Below are 20,065 nucleotides of genomic sequence, written 5' to 3'. Positions count from 1 at the left end.
TCAGCACTAAGCCCTCCTCCATTACAACAGTCGCTGAAGACCTGCTTTAACCTTTGATCTGATTGGTCAGCTTCAGTGCATAAAACTACACAAACTACACCTCTCCTGTTGGAAACCATTAGAAATGAGCACTCTGGTCAGCCAAAATGTGCAGTATGATCCCCTGTCCCCCCCTTGGACTTAATCTGGGTCTGCGAAACCAGCCCTAAAGATAGACGACATTTCTCTGCATAAACTTTCCTGTTTGCGACAGTTTTACATGCTTGTACAAGCCTATGACGGAAGCATCGTGGCCTAAGAGGTTGTGCGTTCGCCGTTTGCGTAGTCATACATTCGTTGTTCATATAGTTTTCCAAGTGAGGCTGTTAGAATGACAAAATTATAGACTTTAAAATTACACTACAGTAAGCAATGATGACATATTCATGCTGCTGAAGAGGTAATGAAACAAATGAGAGTGGAAACGTCGAATAGACGTGTGAGGCTTCATTTACTCACCACTAGTGAGCTGAAACGCTGCTCAGACAGCGGACAGTGATTTTTGGCAACATTCAGTATATTTGAGTTGCATATGTGCAGCTATATATGCTCGTGGCCACTTTATCAGAAACCCTTTCCTTGTACCTCCACCTTGCTTGTCTACAGTCAGAACCTGTTTACACTTGGTCACTTGAATCTTGAGTATCAGGATTATATCCGGATATAGATTATCCACATAAAAACGCAGGTGTAAATGCACCCAAGACGAATTTAAAACAGATATAAATCCAAAAAGAAAACAGCATCATGTCTGTATTAGGAACTCCAGGTCAAAGCAGGTTTTATCTATGACAAAAACAAATGGTTTTTCCAAAGAAAATCACTGCTGTTGCGATCGTGGTAAACTAAAATGCCCCACAATCAATATGTTCTGTCCTGTGTACATTTTTTCCCCATGTATCGCTGAATCCTATGGATTACGGGGTCATTTAGCAGTCAAAATATGATTAATGCTACATGCTACCGCTAAGCTCCTGCATATTAAAGTAAGTCAACCTTCCACACTCTTATACAGCAACACCACCTACTCAAACTGCAGCCTAAAAGTGCCAGAGCAACTACCACATTTGACAAAGCTTGCTGGTTTGTGTGGCGTATTTTGGTAAGGTTGCCACAAACTAAGTGTCTCTGTTGGTTGTAATGCGTTTTGGCTTTTTTGATGGGTTGATATCACAATCTAAAGGTTTCTAATGGTTTAACAGGTGATCAGTGGCTGTTTCTAAATGCATTAGATGGTTTCCTAAACAAAACTAAAGGTGTTCTGCAGTAAACTAGAGGTCTCTATTGAAGCCATTTCCCATTTTGTAGGTTCAGACTGTGCCTTCAACATGGTGGTGGTAGTATGAGAGAAGACTGACTGAGGAAGTGACTCGGGATGGAGTTCTGGGCAGCTTCTGCCTGTAGCAGGACTGATGTAGGACTGAGGAACAGGGGGGGAGATGGGGTGGTGGTGGGGATTGCGAACCCTTCATCACAGGAACGAAAGGTGAGGATGTGAATTTATAGGGCATTAGATTGGAAGAAGGAGGGGTTTTAAGGCATGTTCCTCCCCCCAAAACTTTCATTATAACAGAACTACATAAAAAAGCAAACCCAGGTTTTAATCCTAATGCTCCTTTTTCAGCAGGGCAGTCTTAGGATGTCAGCTCAGTGCACAGCAGTGTTAGCTTGCATACATGAATGACCCCGCAATTCAGCGAATCCTGCAACGTCCAGAGGAATAATGTCTATACGGCAAAACGTATCAGCATTGGAACATTTCCGTTTACCATTTGACAGTGGCAATTTTCCAAAACGCCATTCGTTTCTGTCACCGAGAAAACCAGTTTAGGCCTAATATGGAATATAGAATGACTACATGATTTCAGAGGCCTATTTGACACCTGACACTGTAAAGATGCCTCCCCCCAGTTGCTACTTAGCTATAATAAAGTGCCAGTTTGGTTCTTCTTTCTTGGCCTTGTTGTTACTCACAGTTCAAAAACACCATGCACTGTGATTTTCAACCACATTTTGAATAGAACTGGAAAAAAATTAGGAACAACACAGGCGACTGGTTGATGCATATGAGCAGAATAGTACATTACTTGGCATATAATGATCGAATTTCAGTCTGGCTAACCGACACATTTGAGTAAAAATCATAAATGTGGTTAAAATCGTGAAAGCTTGCAATCCAGATACTAATTGCATGAAACAACCAGGTGTAAACAGGGTCTTAGAGGCTTAAGCCCATTTGTCAAAGCATAGTCTGTGTTAGCCAACTTTAGCCAGGGGTGTCCAGTCCTGGTCCTGGAGATCTACCACCCTGCAGAGTTTAGAGCAGGGCACCCCTACTCCAGCCCTTCATAACTGGTCAGTTTCTGGCTGTAGAGCCACTCCAGGCTGGATATTTTTGAGTGGCAGACCTCTCTCAACCTAGCAGTGACACTGGGGTGTGTCAAAACCCCAGCAACACGGCTGTGCTGAAAATGGTCCACCACCCAAGTAACATCTGATCAACAGTGGTCCTGTGATCAGAAACTATCAAATTGTAATTGTACGTCTATGTAGTGAAGCTGAAGTTGGCGGAGCTCATAAAGTGGCCGGTGAGTAGAACCATGATGTAAGGTCCTAATGAAGTGAATGGTGAGTGTACAGTCTCGGGTAAAATGACCCAAATAAATAACCCAAGGCCAACAATGACAGACCTGCAGAAAAGGTCTGAAAGCATAAAGACCCACCCGAACTGGACTTACAGGATGAGACCTACAAAGAAAACTGAAGGATGAAAATCTCAGAGTCCAGTGTAGAAAAAAGTGGACGTTCACATGCAGCTCTTCCACGTTCTTATAAGCAGTCGTGGGTATATCAGCTTCTTTTCTGTCTGCACTGGCTCCCTCCCTGGTAGGTGGATGCCTCTATACTGTCTGAGAAGGTACTGGAAGGAGAAAAAGGTTCATCAAGGTCCAATTAGAGGTCGATAAATATCAGAAACCACCCTTTATTCATGAAATTTCCAGTCAGAAAGACCATTAACCCCTTACATGGCCAGGACCCGCCAGCCAGCCCAAAGTTCTATAACCTAAGAATAGCTCAACCAGTTTTCACTGAAGTACCTGCAGTTACTAATTAATAAGCCTTAGTATGCAATAAGCCTGGGATTTTAAGTGGTTATGTAAAAAAAAAAACATATTTAACAGGAATCACCCAGAAGCCTCAACAAGTAAATATAATATCTTTTGTCATTTTGTATTTGTGTGTCCACTCTTGGCCTTTACAGCTTCCACTTTTTTCGACTTATTTTTCAGAATGTTGATATTTTTCCACACCTCCAAAGTTCAGTCTTAGAGGTTGATTGCAATTTCTGCTTCTCATGATCCAAGTAATCCTAAAGACACCCAGTGATGTTGAAGTCTGGACTGGGCAGTCCAGGGGTCGGCAACCCAAACGTTAAGAAGAGCCATTTTGTCATTTCAATAAAATTCAAACCACCTTGAGAGCCACAACATTTATGTCCATTTGACCCTCTTGGCTATAAATATGTCTCAGAATGTGCTGATGTACTACTATAAGATAAAAATAATGCAGACTACTTTAAGCTTTAGCTCAGGTATGGCTGCTTTTCTCACATCTCCAGCAGGAAACTTTTCCACAGAAGCAGAACAGTTTCTTGTAAAATGTCTCTCAATGTTCGATTTTTTTTATACGGCTGAAGTCGCTTCTTTTTTGAGTTTTGAGTTTTGAGTTTTTTCATTCCACCTTAAATGGTGCCTTAGGCGCCAGAATGAAAATGCTGGGGCATTTAAGGCGGAACGGGACAATTCGAATGAGAATCTGACTTCAGCTTTGTGACTTTTTCATGTTTGACAGTTTCTCGTTGCAGATTAAACGTATAAGGAAACCAGCTGGAGTGATTATAAATGCAAATAAGTCCATTCGTCTCCAAATTATCGATGTTCATCTTAAATCTCTCTCTTTGACCTTTCGTTAGCTACTTGCTAGGCGGGATGGTTGTCTGTATTGCTTTGGTGACTGGCAGTCTGCACGCCAACCTTCAGAGTTAAGGGTCAGTAAATTAGCAGTTGTAGGCTACAGGAACTTCAGTGTTTAAGACCATGTATTGTTAAAACTGTGTTTGAAAGATCAGCAGAGCTTTATTTTACTGCAAAGGAGGATCATTTTATTTTTACCTAAATATCTAATTCTGCTGTGGAGCCGCAACAGGGCAGTAAAAGAGTTGCTGGGTCAATCCATTGTTCACTAGCAGCTTCTTTTGTTTGATTTTCACTTTTTTTTTGCAAGTGGACTATGTTTCATCGAATATTCTCAGAGATACATCTTGAAAAATGGATAATTCGTGCTTCATAGTCGTTCTGACTGGAAATTAAATGAAGAACAGACAGTACAGTGCTGTATGACGATGTGATATGTGTTACCACATTTTTAAAATAAATTTAAAAGTATCTGAGCAAGATCAATCATTTTTGTATATAATCGACCCTCGTTTCCAGCACATACAGTGTGTGAGCAATTCGGACGAAAGTGGCAGGAATGCGAATGTTAAAACTGTAACAAACTGAGGGGCACTGGAAACTGGAACAGTCACTAAAAAGCCTGGTATATTAACCAAAAACACAATTACTTCAGCATAGAATTATTTTTATATTGTTTGACCCAAACAAGCTTTCTAGACTAAATACATAAAAACATATTCATCAAAATAAATATGACTAGTGAAAGCAGACGTGTGTCAATGATGAGTGTCAAACGTAGCAAAATTACTTTAGACCACAGAGTAGACAGCGCTAATATCAGCACAATAAAACTGAAATGTGTTGTATTTACAGAACAGCTGTAGTATGAATTTAAATTTATATATTGTCAACATTTACAGATGACAAACTTAGCGCTGCTGTCGGAACAAGACCTCATATCTCCAAAATGGTAACTTTACAGGAGAAGGAAAAAACACACTCTACTTCTAATGTAAGTCAATGGAACCAGACTTTTTTCTAAGTCATTTTGGTTCATTTCTATTGGTCCATTCATCACAAAATGTACATACAATGTCAAGAACAACGGATACTTTCAAATTATGTCAAAAACTGAAAAATGATACAAGGTTTTGTTCCGACAGCAGCGTTATGTTACAATGTACACTGCTCTCCCCTATAAAGGGTGTACAGTCCTATTATTAGCCGATCACAGAAATCCGGCGATGCCAGCAAGTACAAGAACGTGCCAAAAAGTTCTGAGTATGGTGGTAATATGTTTTTCCTGAGCTTTACCTTCTGTCTTTGGTGGCTGAGGACCTTCCACTGGACTTGAGCTGCAGAGAAGAGACCCAAGAAGTAGAGTTATCATGTTCTGACAGAGTAACAGAAGAACAAACTAAAACATTCCCAGAAACTTCATTCAGTCAGCAGGCATGCAGAACCACAATCATCTTCAAACATTTTGCACAGCAGGAACTTTCAAATACGGCAAATCGACTTGTAGATTATCACCACCATTCGCGCCACCACTACTTATATTTTTGTTTTTTTTTAAATCCATTTTCTCCCCAAATTTAGTCCAGTTCCTCCCACTCCCCCCATCACACGATGCCACCAAGCTGGGAGGGTGAAGGCTAACACATGCTTCCCTGAGACATATGAAGCACCACCGCATCTTCTCAAACTGCCACTAATGTAATGTAATTGGACAGCTCAATTTGGAGAACGCTAACTGCAAATTCTGTGACGTCGGCTAACAGATGCCCACATGAGCTAGCATCGTGCTGAGTGATGGGGGAGAGGGAGGGCCATCTTACCCACCCATAGAATTATGCTATCTTGGACTCCCAGCCACAGATGGCTACGGCATCACCGGAGATCAAACTCACGATCTCCTGATGGTAGGGTCAACGCTGAGACAGCTGAGCCTCTCAGGAGCCCCATCACGGCATGTTTCAGCCAACAATTTCCCCACTTTCCCCCCGTACCCCAAATGCAGTCAATCAGCCAAGACACATTTGTGTCTGAAGTTTATACTGGAGCTACAAGTCATGGAAACTTCTGTTAGCATAGTGCAAACACTTGCCTCAACCCTTGTCAATAGACTCACGTGGTCTCTGACATCATTTCACACACTGTTATCTGGTCGGATGCTAGCAGGTTGCTTTGAGGGGTAGAAACGGGCCAGAATGGACCAGAACACTGTTCAATCCTGGCTTTCACTCCCAGAGCGGTGTTCAGTGCGTTCCAGCCCATTTCAACCCTTGTAGCATCCTAACCCATCACATGTAAACCATGTTGAGTCAGATTTTGAAATCTATGCAACTGTTTACAGGGAAAACTGTATTGTATATGTTTGTTTTACGCTGTTTTTATAGCATGCGCACAAACTGAAGTGGTATTTGAATGCATCCCAAGGACGGCCTACAACCCACTCAAACAACTGAATTGTGTCTGTGGAATGTACAGCAAAACCAGCTAAGAAATTCCACAATGGATATTAGTAGTAGCTCTATGGCATCAAACCTAATTAGAAATTTGCGAGTGAGCAAAACCACTCTCGCGCGCGAAAATCACACCCGTGCGCGTGAAGACAACCACCCGTGCAAGAAAACTTACCCTGACACAGAACTGTTCTTTCTGCTCGCTATTAAGCTTCTGTTTGCGCAAGAGTTTAATTCATTTTTGACAGCTGTGGGCGGGTCCTGACATATGATTGGTTACTGCTGATTTCTGGAGCTGGAGTTGTGATTGGCTGGCTGTCAGTTGCTGCACATAAAAACCGGGAACAGGACTTTCACTCAGGTCAGACCACCTTCATAGTCCGCCAGTACAATGGCGTTAGCCTAAAAGCTGCCTGTAATTACTGAATTCTATCTTTATGAATGTTCAGTAATCATGATTAATCACTCTCAGCCAGCCTGAAACCAAATCATTATTTCAGGAACTCCTCTTCTATCAGATCCCTGTGAGTTTGACCGGCTCACATGGTCTAACCATATTATAACTATATTATTTTTAAAGCAGGAAATGCAGTAGATTCACATATCTATTGGTTAATGGAAAAATCATAAGGTATATGTCAATAAGGCAATTGGCTGGTAGCTTCCATTATTTGTTAGCTACATTAGCCTCTTAGCACCAAGACAAAACCCAGGTAGGTTTCTAAGCTTCAGGCACCAAATATGTCTTGGCTGGTCCACCACATTTGAGGTAAGAGGTAACAGTTTTAGTCCAGAGAGAACTGTGAGCAGCAGCTGTCGGCCACTTTGTCTGCCGAGGGAATAACATGCTCTGCATTTCCGCAATACAGATCCACACTGTCTATCCATATAAAGACATCTTAAGCTGTCCGAGCTGTTGATGCTACTTTCCGAAAAAGGATTTCTGGAAAACCAGAAGTTCCTGCTGGTAAACAGCTCACATTCAAAACAACAGCTTGGATAAACACATTTCTCTCCAAAACATGGTGTGTCTCCTTGTTTTTTTCTCTGTAACTTCTCATTTCAATGCAGTGCTCTCGGTTTAGATGGACAGACAGTGTTTGTGTGCAAAACCAAGCTGTTAGATGGTCTGGCAAGCCTTAAACCCCTGGGCTGCATTTGAACAGGTGGTATTTTTGCAGTGAGGTGAGTCTTCTGGGAGAAGGTCCTTTCGTTCCGTATGTCTCCTCATCTTTTCATTCCACATGCATAAGAGCAGGCTGCACACTCGTGCGCGTGGTCTTACTTGGACGATTTTGAGCATTTGAACTTTTTACCTGTACAAGGCAAGAAAACATGACAGGAAGAGAACAGATTAAAGAGAGTATGAGGTGTGAATATCAGGTTCAAGTGACACTGAGGGTTAAAAGCTCTGCATAGTTCAGTCGTCGTGATGTAAATAAAGTCATTCAGAGAGGTCTGATGCGAAATGGTACATTGTAGAGACTCCGATTTCGTTACAGTGGTGCTGATAGGAACCAGGGGTTTCGAAGTACAATGCAAATGTATTTTATTTACTATCCAAAACCACCTACATGTCTTCAGAGTTTTTATATGTAATGCTGACGATGGTAAACCAGTGGTGAACTCCAAAAAATAGGTTCTCTCCAGGTACTAATTTGATTACATGTAGAGCCACAGAACACTCTGCATGTAAAGTCCATGCAATTTTCCAAAATCTTCTCTCAAAACTATCCTAAAACAATGTCTCAGGCATCAGGCAGCAAAGTCATAACCATTTCATGTCATAACTTTGTCACACTTGGGTTCATTAGTAAAGAAAATGGTTCTATATCGAACCATGAACACTCAGAGAGCCCTTTGCATGATTAAAAGGTTCTTTGCATCATGAAATGGTTCTATACACCACCAAAAATGGTTCTGCTATTGTTACAAACTTGACATTGTAGCAATTAGGGGTGCGGGAAAAAACGGATTCTTAGATGCATCGCGATGCGGACGTGCACGATTCTGAATCGATTCATTCAACGTCAAAAATCGATTTTCTAAATATTTAATTTATAACGTAATGTTGACGGAACGCAAAGGGCGGAACTTGGAAGTGGGTAAGTGCAGCACCCGGACAGTCTGTGGCGGCACATAACAAAAACACTACTGGATGAGTGAGAAATCCGCCCGGCTCCCTCTGCATTAAAGCCAGGTTAGATCAGGAGTCACAACACAAATGATAAGAAGAGCCATTTTGTCCTTTCAACAAAAATCAAACCACCTTGGGAGCCACAACATTTAATGTCCAGTATGTCTCAGTATGTGTTAATGTCCTAGTATAGACTAAACAATATAAACGAAAACGCGGACTTACTCTACTCTGCTTTAAGCTTCAGCTACAGCCGCTTTTCTTCCATCTCCGCCAGAAAACTTTTCTTCAAAAGTTGAATAGTTTCTGGTAAAATGTCTTTCAGCTTTTTGCTGTTTTACGAGGCTGAAGTCGCTTCTCATTCGCCAGCTTCTTGCTGAACTTTCCCATTCCACCTTAAATTCTGACTGAGGCGCCGAAGATAAATGCGGCACCATTTAAGGTGGAACGGGAAAATTAGAAAGAGAAGCGACTTCATCTTTGCAACTTTATAGTGTTTGACAGTCTCTCGTTGCAGATTTAACGTATCAGGAAACCAACTGCGCTGCTTATGAATGCGAATAAGTCCGTTCATCTCCAAATGTTCGTCTGTCTTTCTCTTTTCCTTTTCGTTCGCTACTAGCCAGGCGAAACCTCGTTGCTAGGTGACCTGCAGTCTGCACGCCAATTCTCAGTCATTGAGAAACAGGGCTTGCGCACTATGTTACCCTTAACTGACCTGCAACACAACTTGGACATGTGCTTAACTGACTCGTGACTTGACTCGGGTACATGCTTAACTGTCTTGCAACTTGGATGGGCACTTCACTGACTTATGACACGGACTTGCATTTAACTGACTCATGACTCGACTCTCACTCCGGCTTAACTGTCTCAGGACTTGACTTGGACTCTGGCTTAACTGACTTGCGATTTAGACTTGTGCTTAACTGACTCGTGACTCGACTCAGACTTACACTTAACTCTCTCGTGATTTACCATGGACACGTACTTGACTAACTCGCAGTTCCTTTTGGACTTGAGCTTAACTGACTCGCGATTCAACTCAGACTCGTGCTTAACTGACTCACGACTCCACTTGCACTAGTCCTTAACTGACTCATGACAAGACTTAGATTCATGCTTAACTGACTTGCGACTCCACTCAGCCTCATGCTTAACTGTCTTGCGACTTCACTCAGCCTCATGCTTAACTTGTCTCGCGATTTCACTCTGACTCATATGCTTAAATGATTCACGACTCGACTCGGACTTGTGCTTACATGACTCATGATTCATCTCTGACTTGCTCCATTCAGACTGATTCTTGACTGATGCAAGACTACTCAGACTCATGTTTAACCGACTTACAACACCTTTCAGACTCGTGCTTAGCTTGTCTCGCGATTCCACTGGAACTCATCCTTAACTGACTTGCGACTTGACTCTGACTTGCAATTCAACTCAGACTTGTGGTTCCACTCGGACTTGTGCTTATTTGGCTCGCGATTCAACTCGGACTCACGCTTAACTGACACGCGACTGGACTCAGACTCGTGCTTAACTGATTTGTGTCTTAACTCAAGACTTAAAACTGGAGAGTCGCCAAATGTCAGCGGGAGGAAAAGAACATGATCAAAACTAACTGAATCAGAACCACTGATTGTGATTTTGACTTTCAGTTTTAATATAGTCATGCAGTAATGGGGGCTGATGGCACTGAATTATGGGTATTGTAGTGAATTTATATTGCTATTTGTTGAACCTGACAGGTGCAGCAAACAATGCGACTGAAATTCTCTACTAAAGACTTGAGACTCAACTTGGACTTGGATGGTGCCACAAATGGTTCCTTATGCCATAAACCCACTTTTGGTGAATGGTCAGGTGAATGAATCACGTGCATCATCAGCACAAACTAACGAGCAGAACGAGCTTCGCTGAGAGGATAATTAACTCTGATCAGCTCTCAGCTTCATTATTAGAGTGAGACGAAGGTGAAAAAGCTTAGATGTGTTGCTTTTCCACCGTTTACAGGCTTTAACTTCTGTTCAGCGCTGCTGCCATGGTAACGCTGAATGATGGCACAGCGCAGTGGGAAAAAAGCACATGAATTCCGATCTAAACGTCTCATGGGCACGAACTGGATATGTATCCAATCTAGGACCACATATGAAAGTGACTCAGGACAGATTTGAAAAGATCAGATTTGCGTGTCCACACAGCCCTGAAAACATCAGATCTGAGTCACATTAGGGCAAAAAATCGGATTTGTCCCACTTTAACCTGGTAATGTGAACGTAGCGAAAAAGAACCCTTTTTGGCACCTTGTGTTTTTTTAAGAGTGTACAGTGGTGCTGTGTGGAGTCTCCAGAGAAAGATTGGAGGAACTTCTGGCTTTGCAGGTTGGCTATTTGAATTTCTTTCCTTCTACTAGCTGGAAAAAGCAGAAAGAAGCCGGATTTCACTTCTGTACTTATTAGGCTCCACATCAGCAGCTAGGATAGCAGTCAGGACGTTTGTCATCATGTGCGGGATTCTCGGTTGTATGACACATTTGCATAATGCATGTCAGGTACCGTAGTGAAAGAACATTGATTGACCACAAAAATGACAGAAAATCAGGATTTCTGTCAAACTGATGAAGCTAAGGAACACAGTGCTACATAATCCTACATAACATGACACGTAACAAATGTTAAGGCTAGTTTTAGGCTGCAGGTCAATCAACTTACTCAGGGCTATGAGGATCCCGGCTACAAACATCACCACTGCCAGAATGACCCCCGTGGTTCGCAACGTCTCATAGTCTAGAGAAAAATCATTTACAAACACAGTGTGATCACTGGTCAACCATCAACTGAAGCTGGTGGAACTTGGCAGTGTTTTGATATGTACAGTCCTGCTCATCATTATTGGCACCCATGAAGTTTAAGTGCATATTGTGGAATATCCCCTGAAAAAATTAATCAACTGAAACAGTTTTTTGTATAGAGCACTCATATTTAAAACAAAAGAGCAAACTATAAACAACAATTTAAAACAAAAAACAATGTGAGGGAAAAACAGAAAAAACCTAAAGCTTGCTGTGACACTGGTATTGGCACCCTTTACATTAAATTAGTATGGAAACACATTTTCACTCACCTGTGGTAAATCGCAAATGATAATCACCTGTGACAAATTCAGTGCCCATGTGACATGAATTAGCCAATGAATGATGACTTCAGGGTTTTAAAAAGCCATACGTTGGGCCATGTTCATTTGTTACAATGGTGAAGACAAAGGAGCTGTCTGAGGACATCAGAAGTGCTATTATTAGCAAACACAAGACTTCCAAAGGGTATAAGGCCATCTCCAAAGACCTTGGTATCCCAGTTTCAACAGTGCGCAATGTTATTAAGAAGTTTGCCAAGCATGGAACTGTCAAGAACCTCCCTGGACGTGGGGGAAAGAGGAAAATTGACAAGAGAAGTCTTCGAAGGTTGGTGCGAATGGTGGAAAAAACACCAAGGCAAACATCCAAAGAACTGAAGGCCAACCTGGAACAGTCTGGGGTCATGGTTTCAACAAGTACCATACGCCGCACACTAAACCATGCAGAGCTTTATGGGCGAAGGCCAAGGAAGAAACCATTGCTAAAGAAAAGACATAAAAAGGAACGACTGATCTTTGCCAAAGAGTACCTTGACAAACCACAATCATTCTGGGACAATGTTTTGTGGACAGATGAAACAAAAATAGAGCTTTTTGGCAATGCAAAGCAACAGTTTGTTTACAGACGGCGCAATGGAGCTTATAAGGAAAAGAACACCCTACCAGCAGTTAAGCATGGTGGAGGATCCATAATGCTGTGGGGTTGCTTTGCTGCGTCTGGTACTGGAGGCCTTGACCGTATCACAGGAATCATGAAATCAGAGAATTATCAAGAGATTTTAGAGCGAAAATGTCCTACCCAGTGTAAGAAAACTTTGTTTGAGCCGAAGATCATGGGTATTCCATCAAGACAATGACCCAAAGCACACATCCAAAAGTACACGGGAATGGTTTAAAAGGAAAAAATAGACTGTTGTAAAATGGCCAGCAATGAGTCCTGACCTCAATCCCATTGAAAATCTTTGGGGTGAGTTGAAATCTGCCATTGGGAAAAAGAATCCTGCAAACATTCAAGAGCTTGAACAAACTGCAAAGGAAGAGTGGGAAAAAATACCAGCTGAGAAGTGAAAGAAGCTTATAGATGGCTACAAGAAACGTTTGGGGGCTGTCATCACAGCCAAAGGGTGTGCAACCAAATATTAACAAGGGGTGCCTTTATTGCTGCACATGCTGTTTATTCTGTTTCTTCTTTAAAATTGCAACATGCAAGTTGAAAAACAATGTTTTTTTTTGTTATATTACTTTGGACCTACAATTAAAAAATCCTGAAGATATAACTTTGGTACATTTACATTTATTTCTGAAGATATTGTACAGGTTATGCAAAAAAGGAAGGGGTGCCAATAATGGTGAGCAGGACTGTAACTAATGTACACAATTCAGTTACTACAGTACCTTATCTTATCATATTCATTGTGATTACTGTGTAATTCATAGCAGAACTCAATGTGTCTGTTAGGTCCCCTATGGCAGGAAACATCTAACACTTTAAAAATGAGACCAACCTTCATTTTTAACTTCCAGTCAAAACAATCAAATCAATCAGAAAGTCAACAGTTGAATGCAAGCTGTTTGTTTTTCAGCATCAGGAAAAGCAGAAAACATACATACACACCAATCAGGCATAACATTATGACCACCGCCTTGTTTCTACGCTTATTGTCCATTTTATCAGCTCCACTTACTATATAGGTGCACTTTGTAGTTCTACAGTTACAGACTGTAGTCCATCTGTTTCTCTGCATACTTTGTTACCCTGTTCTTCAGTGGTCAGAACCCCTATGGACCCTCACAGAGCAGGTACTATCTGGGTGGTGGATCATTCTCAGCACTGCAGTAACACTGACATGGTGGTGGTGTGCTAGTCTGTGTTGTGCTGGTACGAGTGGATCAGACATAGCAGTGCTGCTGGAGTTCTTAAACATTGTGTCCACTCGCTGTCCACTCTATTAGACACGACTACCTTGACGGTCCACCTTGTAGATGTAAAGTCAGAGATGATAGCTCATTTGTTGCTGCATAGTTTGTGTTGGTCATCCTCTAGTCCTTCATCAGTGGTCACAGGACGCTGCCCACAGGACGCTGTTGGCTGGATATTTTTGTTTGGTGGACTATTCTCAGTCCAGCAGTGACACTGAGGTGTTTAAAAACTCCAGCAGCACTGCTGTGTCTGATCCACTCGTACCAGCACAGCACACATTAACACACCACCACCACGTCAGTGTTACTGCAGTGCTGAGAATGATCCACCACCCAAATAGTACCTGCTCTGTGAGGGTCCATGGGGGTCCTGACCACTGAAGAACAGGTTAAAAGGGGGCTAACAAAGTATGCAGTGAAACAGATGGACTACAGTCTGTAATTGTAGAACTACAAAGTGCACCTATATAGTAAGTGGAGCTGATAAAATGGACAATGAGCGTAGAAACAAGGCGGTGGTCATAATGTTATGCCTGATTGGTGTATGTACATACATAGACGCCTCAACAGCTAAATATAATAACGTGCACAGTTCAAAAGCCAATATTCATGATGGTGTAGGGGGCATTAGTGCTTGGGGCATGGATGACGTGCACATCTGTGAAGGCACCATTAATGCTGTACGATATAAACATGTTTTGGCAACATGTGCTGCCATCCAGAAGACGTCTTTTTCAGAGAAGGCCTTGATTATTTCAGAAAGACAATGTCAAACCACATTCTGCATGTATTACAACAGCAAATTTCTCAGTTTCATCATCTGATATGTTGTCTTTGTAGTATTTTCCTTTAAAAATATGGTTTTCATGATTTGCAGATCATTGCACTCTATTTTTATTTACATTCTGGACAGCGCCCCAACTTTTTTGGAAATGGGGTTGTACTGAATGGCTGGTTTGACTGGAAATTAAATGAATCGTGGTCACACTTTTGCCAACATTGCAGCTCAAAAAAGGGAAAAATTCTCAACTTTCAACCCATACCACATTTGCTTTTGTCATGGCTTTGATTTTTCTTGACATCTAAACAAGCTGAAAATGTTAAGAGTTGTAGACAGAAAATGAAAATCAATTGTAAGTGTAATCTATTATGAAACTATATGATTAACTATGAATATATATCTACACATATATACCTGTTTCGCATAAATCAAATGTGTAGCAGAATAATAACATTAACTCTCAAAGACTTTTAGCATTAATTTTCTGAAGAATAAGCTTGAGGTTTAAGGTGTTTTTGCTTCTGTGCTTTGGTACTTACCATATTCAAAGGCACTCTGATCCACCCACAGTGACTCTGTGAAGACAGTATATTTATCAGCTTCTTTGTAGCACTAAAGACACTTTACAGCTTTCAGTGTTTCTTTGCCCCTTTTTCTGACACTGCTGCTCTCAGGGACACTCATTAGGGATCTGCAATGCTGCTTTGGGACAATGTCAGCACCACAGATAGACACTCTGGACTGTAATACATTACAGAGGACTTTTATTATGTAAATGTAATAAAAGACCTCTTTTATGAACGGTAGGGTGTAAATCGCTAGCCATGCAAAAGTTAGATTTAGCTATGAACTATTTTAAGCAACATACAATCTCAAATCTCCGTATATCCACCATCAGAACTGACCATGGAGCAATGGAAGGAGGTCAACTGGTCCAACAAGTCTTTCTTTTACATCATGTGGACGGCGGCTATCCTGGAGAAATGATGGCACACGGGATGCACTGTGTGAAAAAGACAAGCCGGTGGAGGGAGTGTGATGCTCTGCACAATGTCCTGCTGGGAAACCCGGGATCCAGGCATTCATGCGGACGTCAATTTGGCATGTGCCACCTACTTTAACATTGTTGTGGACCAGGTACACCGTAGCACAGTGGCCTCTTTCAGCAGGACAACGGGCCCTATCACACTGCACACTTTGTTCGGGAATGGTTTGAGGACCATGAAGAACAGTTCAAGGTGTTGCCCAGGCCTCCAAATTCCCCAGATCTCAATCCGAGGCAGCATCTGTGGGACGTGCTGGAACAAGGAGTCCGAGCTGCAGTGGCTCCACCTCGCAACTTAGAGGACTTAAAGGATCGGCTACTAACATCTTGCTGCGAGTTACCAGGGGGCACCTTCAGAGGTCTTGTACAGTCCATGTCTCCGCAGGTCAGAGCTGTTTTGGTGGCACGCATATTAGGCAGGGGGTCATAATATTTTGGTTCATGCATTTTCCCAAAATATTGTATCTTCAAATACTGACTTATTTACTCAAAAGACTGACTTAGTATATCAAAACAATGACTTAATTTCTAAAAATATTGACTTAGCATCTCAAAATAATTACTGGATTTCTCAAAATATTGACTTAGTATCTTAAAATAATGACTTAATTCCAAAAATTGTTGATGTTGCAACTCAGAATAATCACTCATTTTCTCAAAATATTGATGCAGTATCTCAAAATAATGTCTTAATTTTTTAAAAATATTGACTTAGCATCTCAAAATAATTACTTGATTTCTCAAAATATTGACTTGGTATCTTAAAATAATGACTTAATTCCAAAAATTGTTGATGTTGCAACTCGAAATAATCACTCATTTTCTCAAAATATTGATGTAGTATCTCAAAATAATGTCTTAATTTTTAAAAATATTGACTGTGTTTTGAAATACTGACTTATTTACTCAAAACTCTGACTTAGTATCTCAAAACAATGACTTAATTCCTAAAATTGTTGACCTAGCATCTCGAAATAATTACTTTTCTCAAAATATTGACATAGTACCTCCAAATAATGACTTAATTTTTACAAATATTGACTGTATTTTTCAATACTGACTTATTTACTCAAAGCACTGACTTAGTATCTCAAAACACTGACTTAAGTTCTAAAAAAATATTGACTTAGCATCTTAAAATAACGACTTATTTTCTCAAAATACTTACTAAATATCTGAAAACGACTTGATTCCTAAAACTGTTGACTTAGCATCTCGAAATAATTACTTATTTTCTCAAATTATTGACACAGTATCTCAAAATAATTACTTAATTTTTAAAAATATTGACAGCCATTTTGAAATACTGACTTATTTACTCAAAACACTGACTTAGTATCTCAAAACAATGACTTAATTTCTATAAATAGTGGTTTGTATCTCGAAAAGTTACTAATTTTCTCAAAATTCTGACTTATTATCTCAAAATAATGATTCTCTAGATACTGACTTACTGTAACAAAATAATTGCTTTCTCAAACTACTGGATTAATTGATAAATAATGACTTAATTTCTTAAAATGTAAACCCCACTATTTCCACTATATAGTTTCTCAAAGTCTGGAGAAAGTAAGTTATCCAATATTTCTTCTTTAAAACTACTAAGCTTTAAAATGGGCTCTTTTTAACTGAAGCACTTCACTGAGGGTGTGTTTACACACACATCTTGAATCTGATTTTTAGACTTGAGATTTCAAGATTCAAGTGATCCAATTTGACTGTTTCAGGACTGGATCGAAATGATGGTCCGACATCTGATCCAGGGTTTTCTGATCCCCATCCATACTCATATTTCATGTCAAGTTATTAGTGCACTACACTTTCCACTAAGCATATCAATAGTATATAATGTGGTGGGTGGAGGGTTAATCCATGTAGTAATTACTCTGGTAATAAACTGTAACTCAAATCAGCATAATGTCCTCAATGTACAGCCCTTTTTTCAGCAGTCTGGCAGATCGATGGGCTGCAGGGTCCAGGGGGACTTGCAAGCTCAGCGAAAAAGGATGCAGTGCTCTCTGCAGTGGCTTCACACAACAGCAAGGCAGAACACTCCAGCCTGTGAGGGTCCACTGATCAGCTGTACGTCTGATTAGTCAATGAGTTCATCGCCAGTGGTCGAGCAGAGGCTGAGAAACGGGTCAGTTTATGTAAGATGTGTAAGAAGTGCCCAAAATGGAGAGAACAGCTTCCCACTCGGCTGTTTCTTGCTGAACTTCGCATTTTAGTGAGCTCGGTTTGCTGCAGCCCAGCCCAGTTTCACCGCCCCCCCCCAAAATTGAGCTATTAGTAACTCAGTTAAACGATTTCAGCAGTAAGTGTTCGGTTTTGAACAGAACTAAGAAGATTTTACAAAGTAAAGGAAGAAATTTACAGCACACCTGCAGTGATTGCTGTTAACGTAGCTACAGTTTCGAATTTTTCCGTTCCACCTTAAATGGTGCAGCAGTTAGACAGGCGCCTCAATGTAACTGTGCACTGTTTAAGGTGGAACGGAAAGTTCCATATATATATATATATATATATATATATATATATATATATATATATATATATATATTAGTTCACATGGTTTAAATGCCTTTGCATGCGAATACAGGGATATTTTATAATAACACCAGTAACAAATACAGAGTCTTTAGCGTGTACAAACCTTCTGAAGTCGCCATGACCGCAGTGCTGTGTCTGGGACGGGCTTTTCCTCAGTTTCTCTCTCTTCTGTGTGACTCGGTGCTTTTCTGAGGAGTGGAGTGAAGGAGAAGCGCATCTGCTCTTCATATGCCATCAAAGCCCAGTCTTAACCTGCGCCCTCTAGCGGCAAAGTGTCAGAAGCGCCAGAAAACTGAAGAAACCTCCCCGTCCCAAGAGAAAAAAAACTGCAACTGCTACAAATAAGTGTTCAACTGCTAAACAAACATCTAAACAAACAAAAATATCTGAATTTGAAACGAATTTGAACGTAATAAAGACCTATATCTGCTTATTCTAGAGTGGAGCTTGTGTTTTTGTGTTTATACTATATTTTAAAAACTTGCAGTGGCAGCACTGTTTATATAAACAGTGTATTTTTTATCAGCGGTGGACGAAGTACACAAACCATGTACTTGAGTTAAAGTAGAGATACCCAAGGTAAAAAATTACTCCAGTAAAAGTAGAAGTTCCTCCCTTTAGACCTCCACTTGAGTAAAAGTATTTGCCTTCAAATGTACTTAAGTATCGGAAGTAAAAGTACTAAAAGATTAATTATGACTTTAATGTCCTATTACTGTTTTTGTAACAAGACTCACTGATGTCTATTAAAATTATCATAAGCACAAAACACTGAAGGTAAACAGTTTCCATTAGGTAGAACTGAGTGGCTCTGAAATAACCTTTTGCAAACAAGCAAAGTGTCAGTTTAAGATTTATTTGCAACTTAGTTACAAGTTTAAGTTTAATAAAAACTTGCTTTAAACTCAGATTCACAAATGAGTTTTACTTCACTAAACTGCATCTGTAGGTCTCTGTTCATAAACATAAACTAGCCAAAACTAATCTACAACAAATGAAATAATCTTTGTATAAATTCAGAAAAAAAGAAATGTCAGTCACAACTGCATATGTGTACATATTTCTATATTGTGGTCTATTTACACAAAGTTAGGTCAGTTCATAATTTAAGCTGGAATAGACTCTCCCATTGAACCGTGTGCTGCACTGGGTAGGTGTGTCCAACAGGTCAAAACAAGCTCAAAACTAAGTGCGCGCTGTGCCCTGATTGGTGTTTTTGCTTTACTCTTCTTTCGTTTTGACATGTTACGTTTTTATACACACATAAACCAAAAGGAACGACAGATTTCTCATAATGTAGTGGAGTAAAAAGTGAGCTATTTTGAAATGTAGTGGAGTGAAAGTAAAAAGTCGCCCAAAATGTAAATACTTCAGTAAAGTACAGATACACGAAAAAACTACTTAAGCCGATTTTGATTAAATCGAGCCGAATCGCTTTCCTCGCCCCCTGCTGGCCGCTTTGGGGCGCGTCAATAAAGCACACGCAGGTTGAGGTGCAAAGAGGGAGTGTGTGTGCAGAGCTGCTGGACATTTCTGAGCCCAAAAGCTTTTTCTTTAATTTAAGAAATGAACGTTAAATTCATTATTTTTATATCAGCCGTTATATCGACCTCTCGCTGGGTGTGCGTTACAGTGAGTGACTGTAGGAGTGACACCATTGGTTACCGCGCCTCACATCGACAATCTGATTGGACGTCACTCGACTCATTTGCATAAAATTCATACAGTAGAGAAAGAGTATGCACTTAATGGTTTCTATGTTTTTTTTCCAGTAGGGCTGTCGTCTCTCGCCATGTTATAGCACCTCATGACACGATCTGTTTAATGTAAATCATCAAAAAAATAAAAATAAAAAAGGCGTATTATTTTGCATGACGTCACCAGTCACGTCACGCATATACTGCTAAAATTTTCAGCACCTCTCAGCTTAAAAACACCTCGCCGCCTCCATGCCGTGGCCTGTGGAACGCAAACGAGCACTGCCCAACCTTTTTCCTCAAGAATTATATTTTTCACGTTTTTAAAATGATTAATTAA

At 40.5% G+C, this 20,065-nt stretch overlaps 1 protein-coding gene across 1 annotated transcript; it reads right to left on the bottom strand.

The window, feature by feature from the left end:
• Positions 1 to 1,412: 1,412 nt before the first annotated feature.
• Positions 1,413 to 18,331, bottom strand: fxyd7 (FXYD domain containing ion transport regulator 7). The gene is made up of 6 exons (XM_036593449.1): positions 18,132 to 18,331; positions 14,973 to 15,008; positions 11,312 to 11,386; positions 7,746 to 7,776; positions 5,310 to 5,350; positions 1,413 to 2,959 (listed from the first exon to the last, which is right to left on the bottom strand). Exons 1-6 carry the CDS (start codon positions 18,145 to 18,147, stop codon positions 2,940 to 2,942), a joined length of 219 nt encoding a protein of 72 aa, XP_036449342.1. The 5' UTR covers positions 18,148 to 18,331; the 3' UTR covers positions 1,413 to 2,939.
• Between the last annotated feature and the right edge of the window lie 1,734 nt (positions 18,332 to 20,065).

Source organism: Colossoma macropomum, unplaced genomic scaffold, assembly GCF_904425465.1.
Source record: "Colossoma macropomum unplaced genomic scaffold, Colossoma_macropomum, whole genome shotgun sequence".
NCBI classification, from domain to species: domain Eukaryota; kingdom Metazoa; phylum Chordata; class Actinopteri; order Characiformes; family Serrasalmidae; genus Colossoma; species Colossoma macropomum.
The sequence above is the reverse complement of the archived record's forward strand: the minus strand, read 5'-3'. Positions and strand labels throughout refer to the sequence as shown.

Excerpts from the sequence above, each read along its gene's own strand:
- fxyd7 (XM_036593449.1), bottom strand. Across the intron at positions 7,777-11,311 it reads CGGGATCCTCATAGCCCTGA|GTAAAAAGTTCAAATGCTCA; the intron begins GTAAGTTGATTG and ends TGCCTTGTACAG. Across the intron at positions 2,960-5,309 it reads TCAGCCACCAAAGACAGAAG|TACCTTCTCAGACAGTATAG; the intron begins GTAAAGCTCAGG and ends TTCTCCTTCCAG.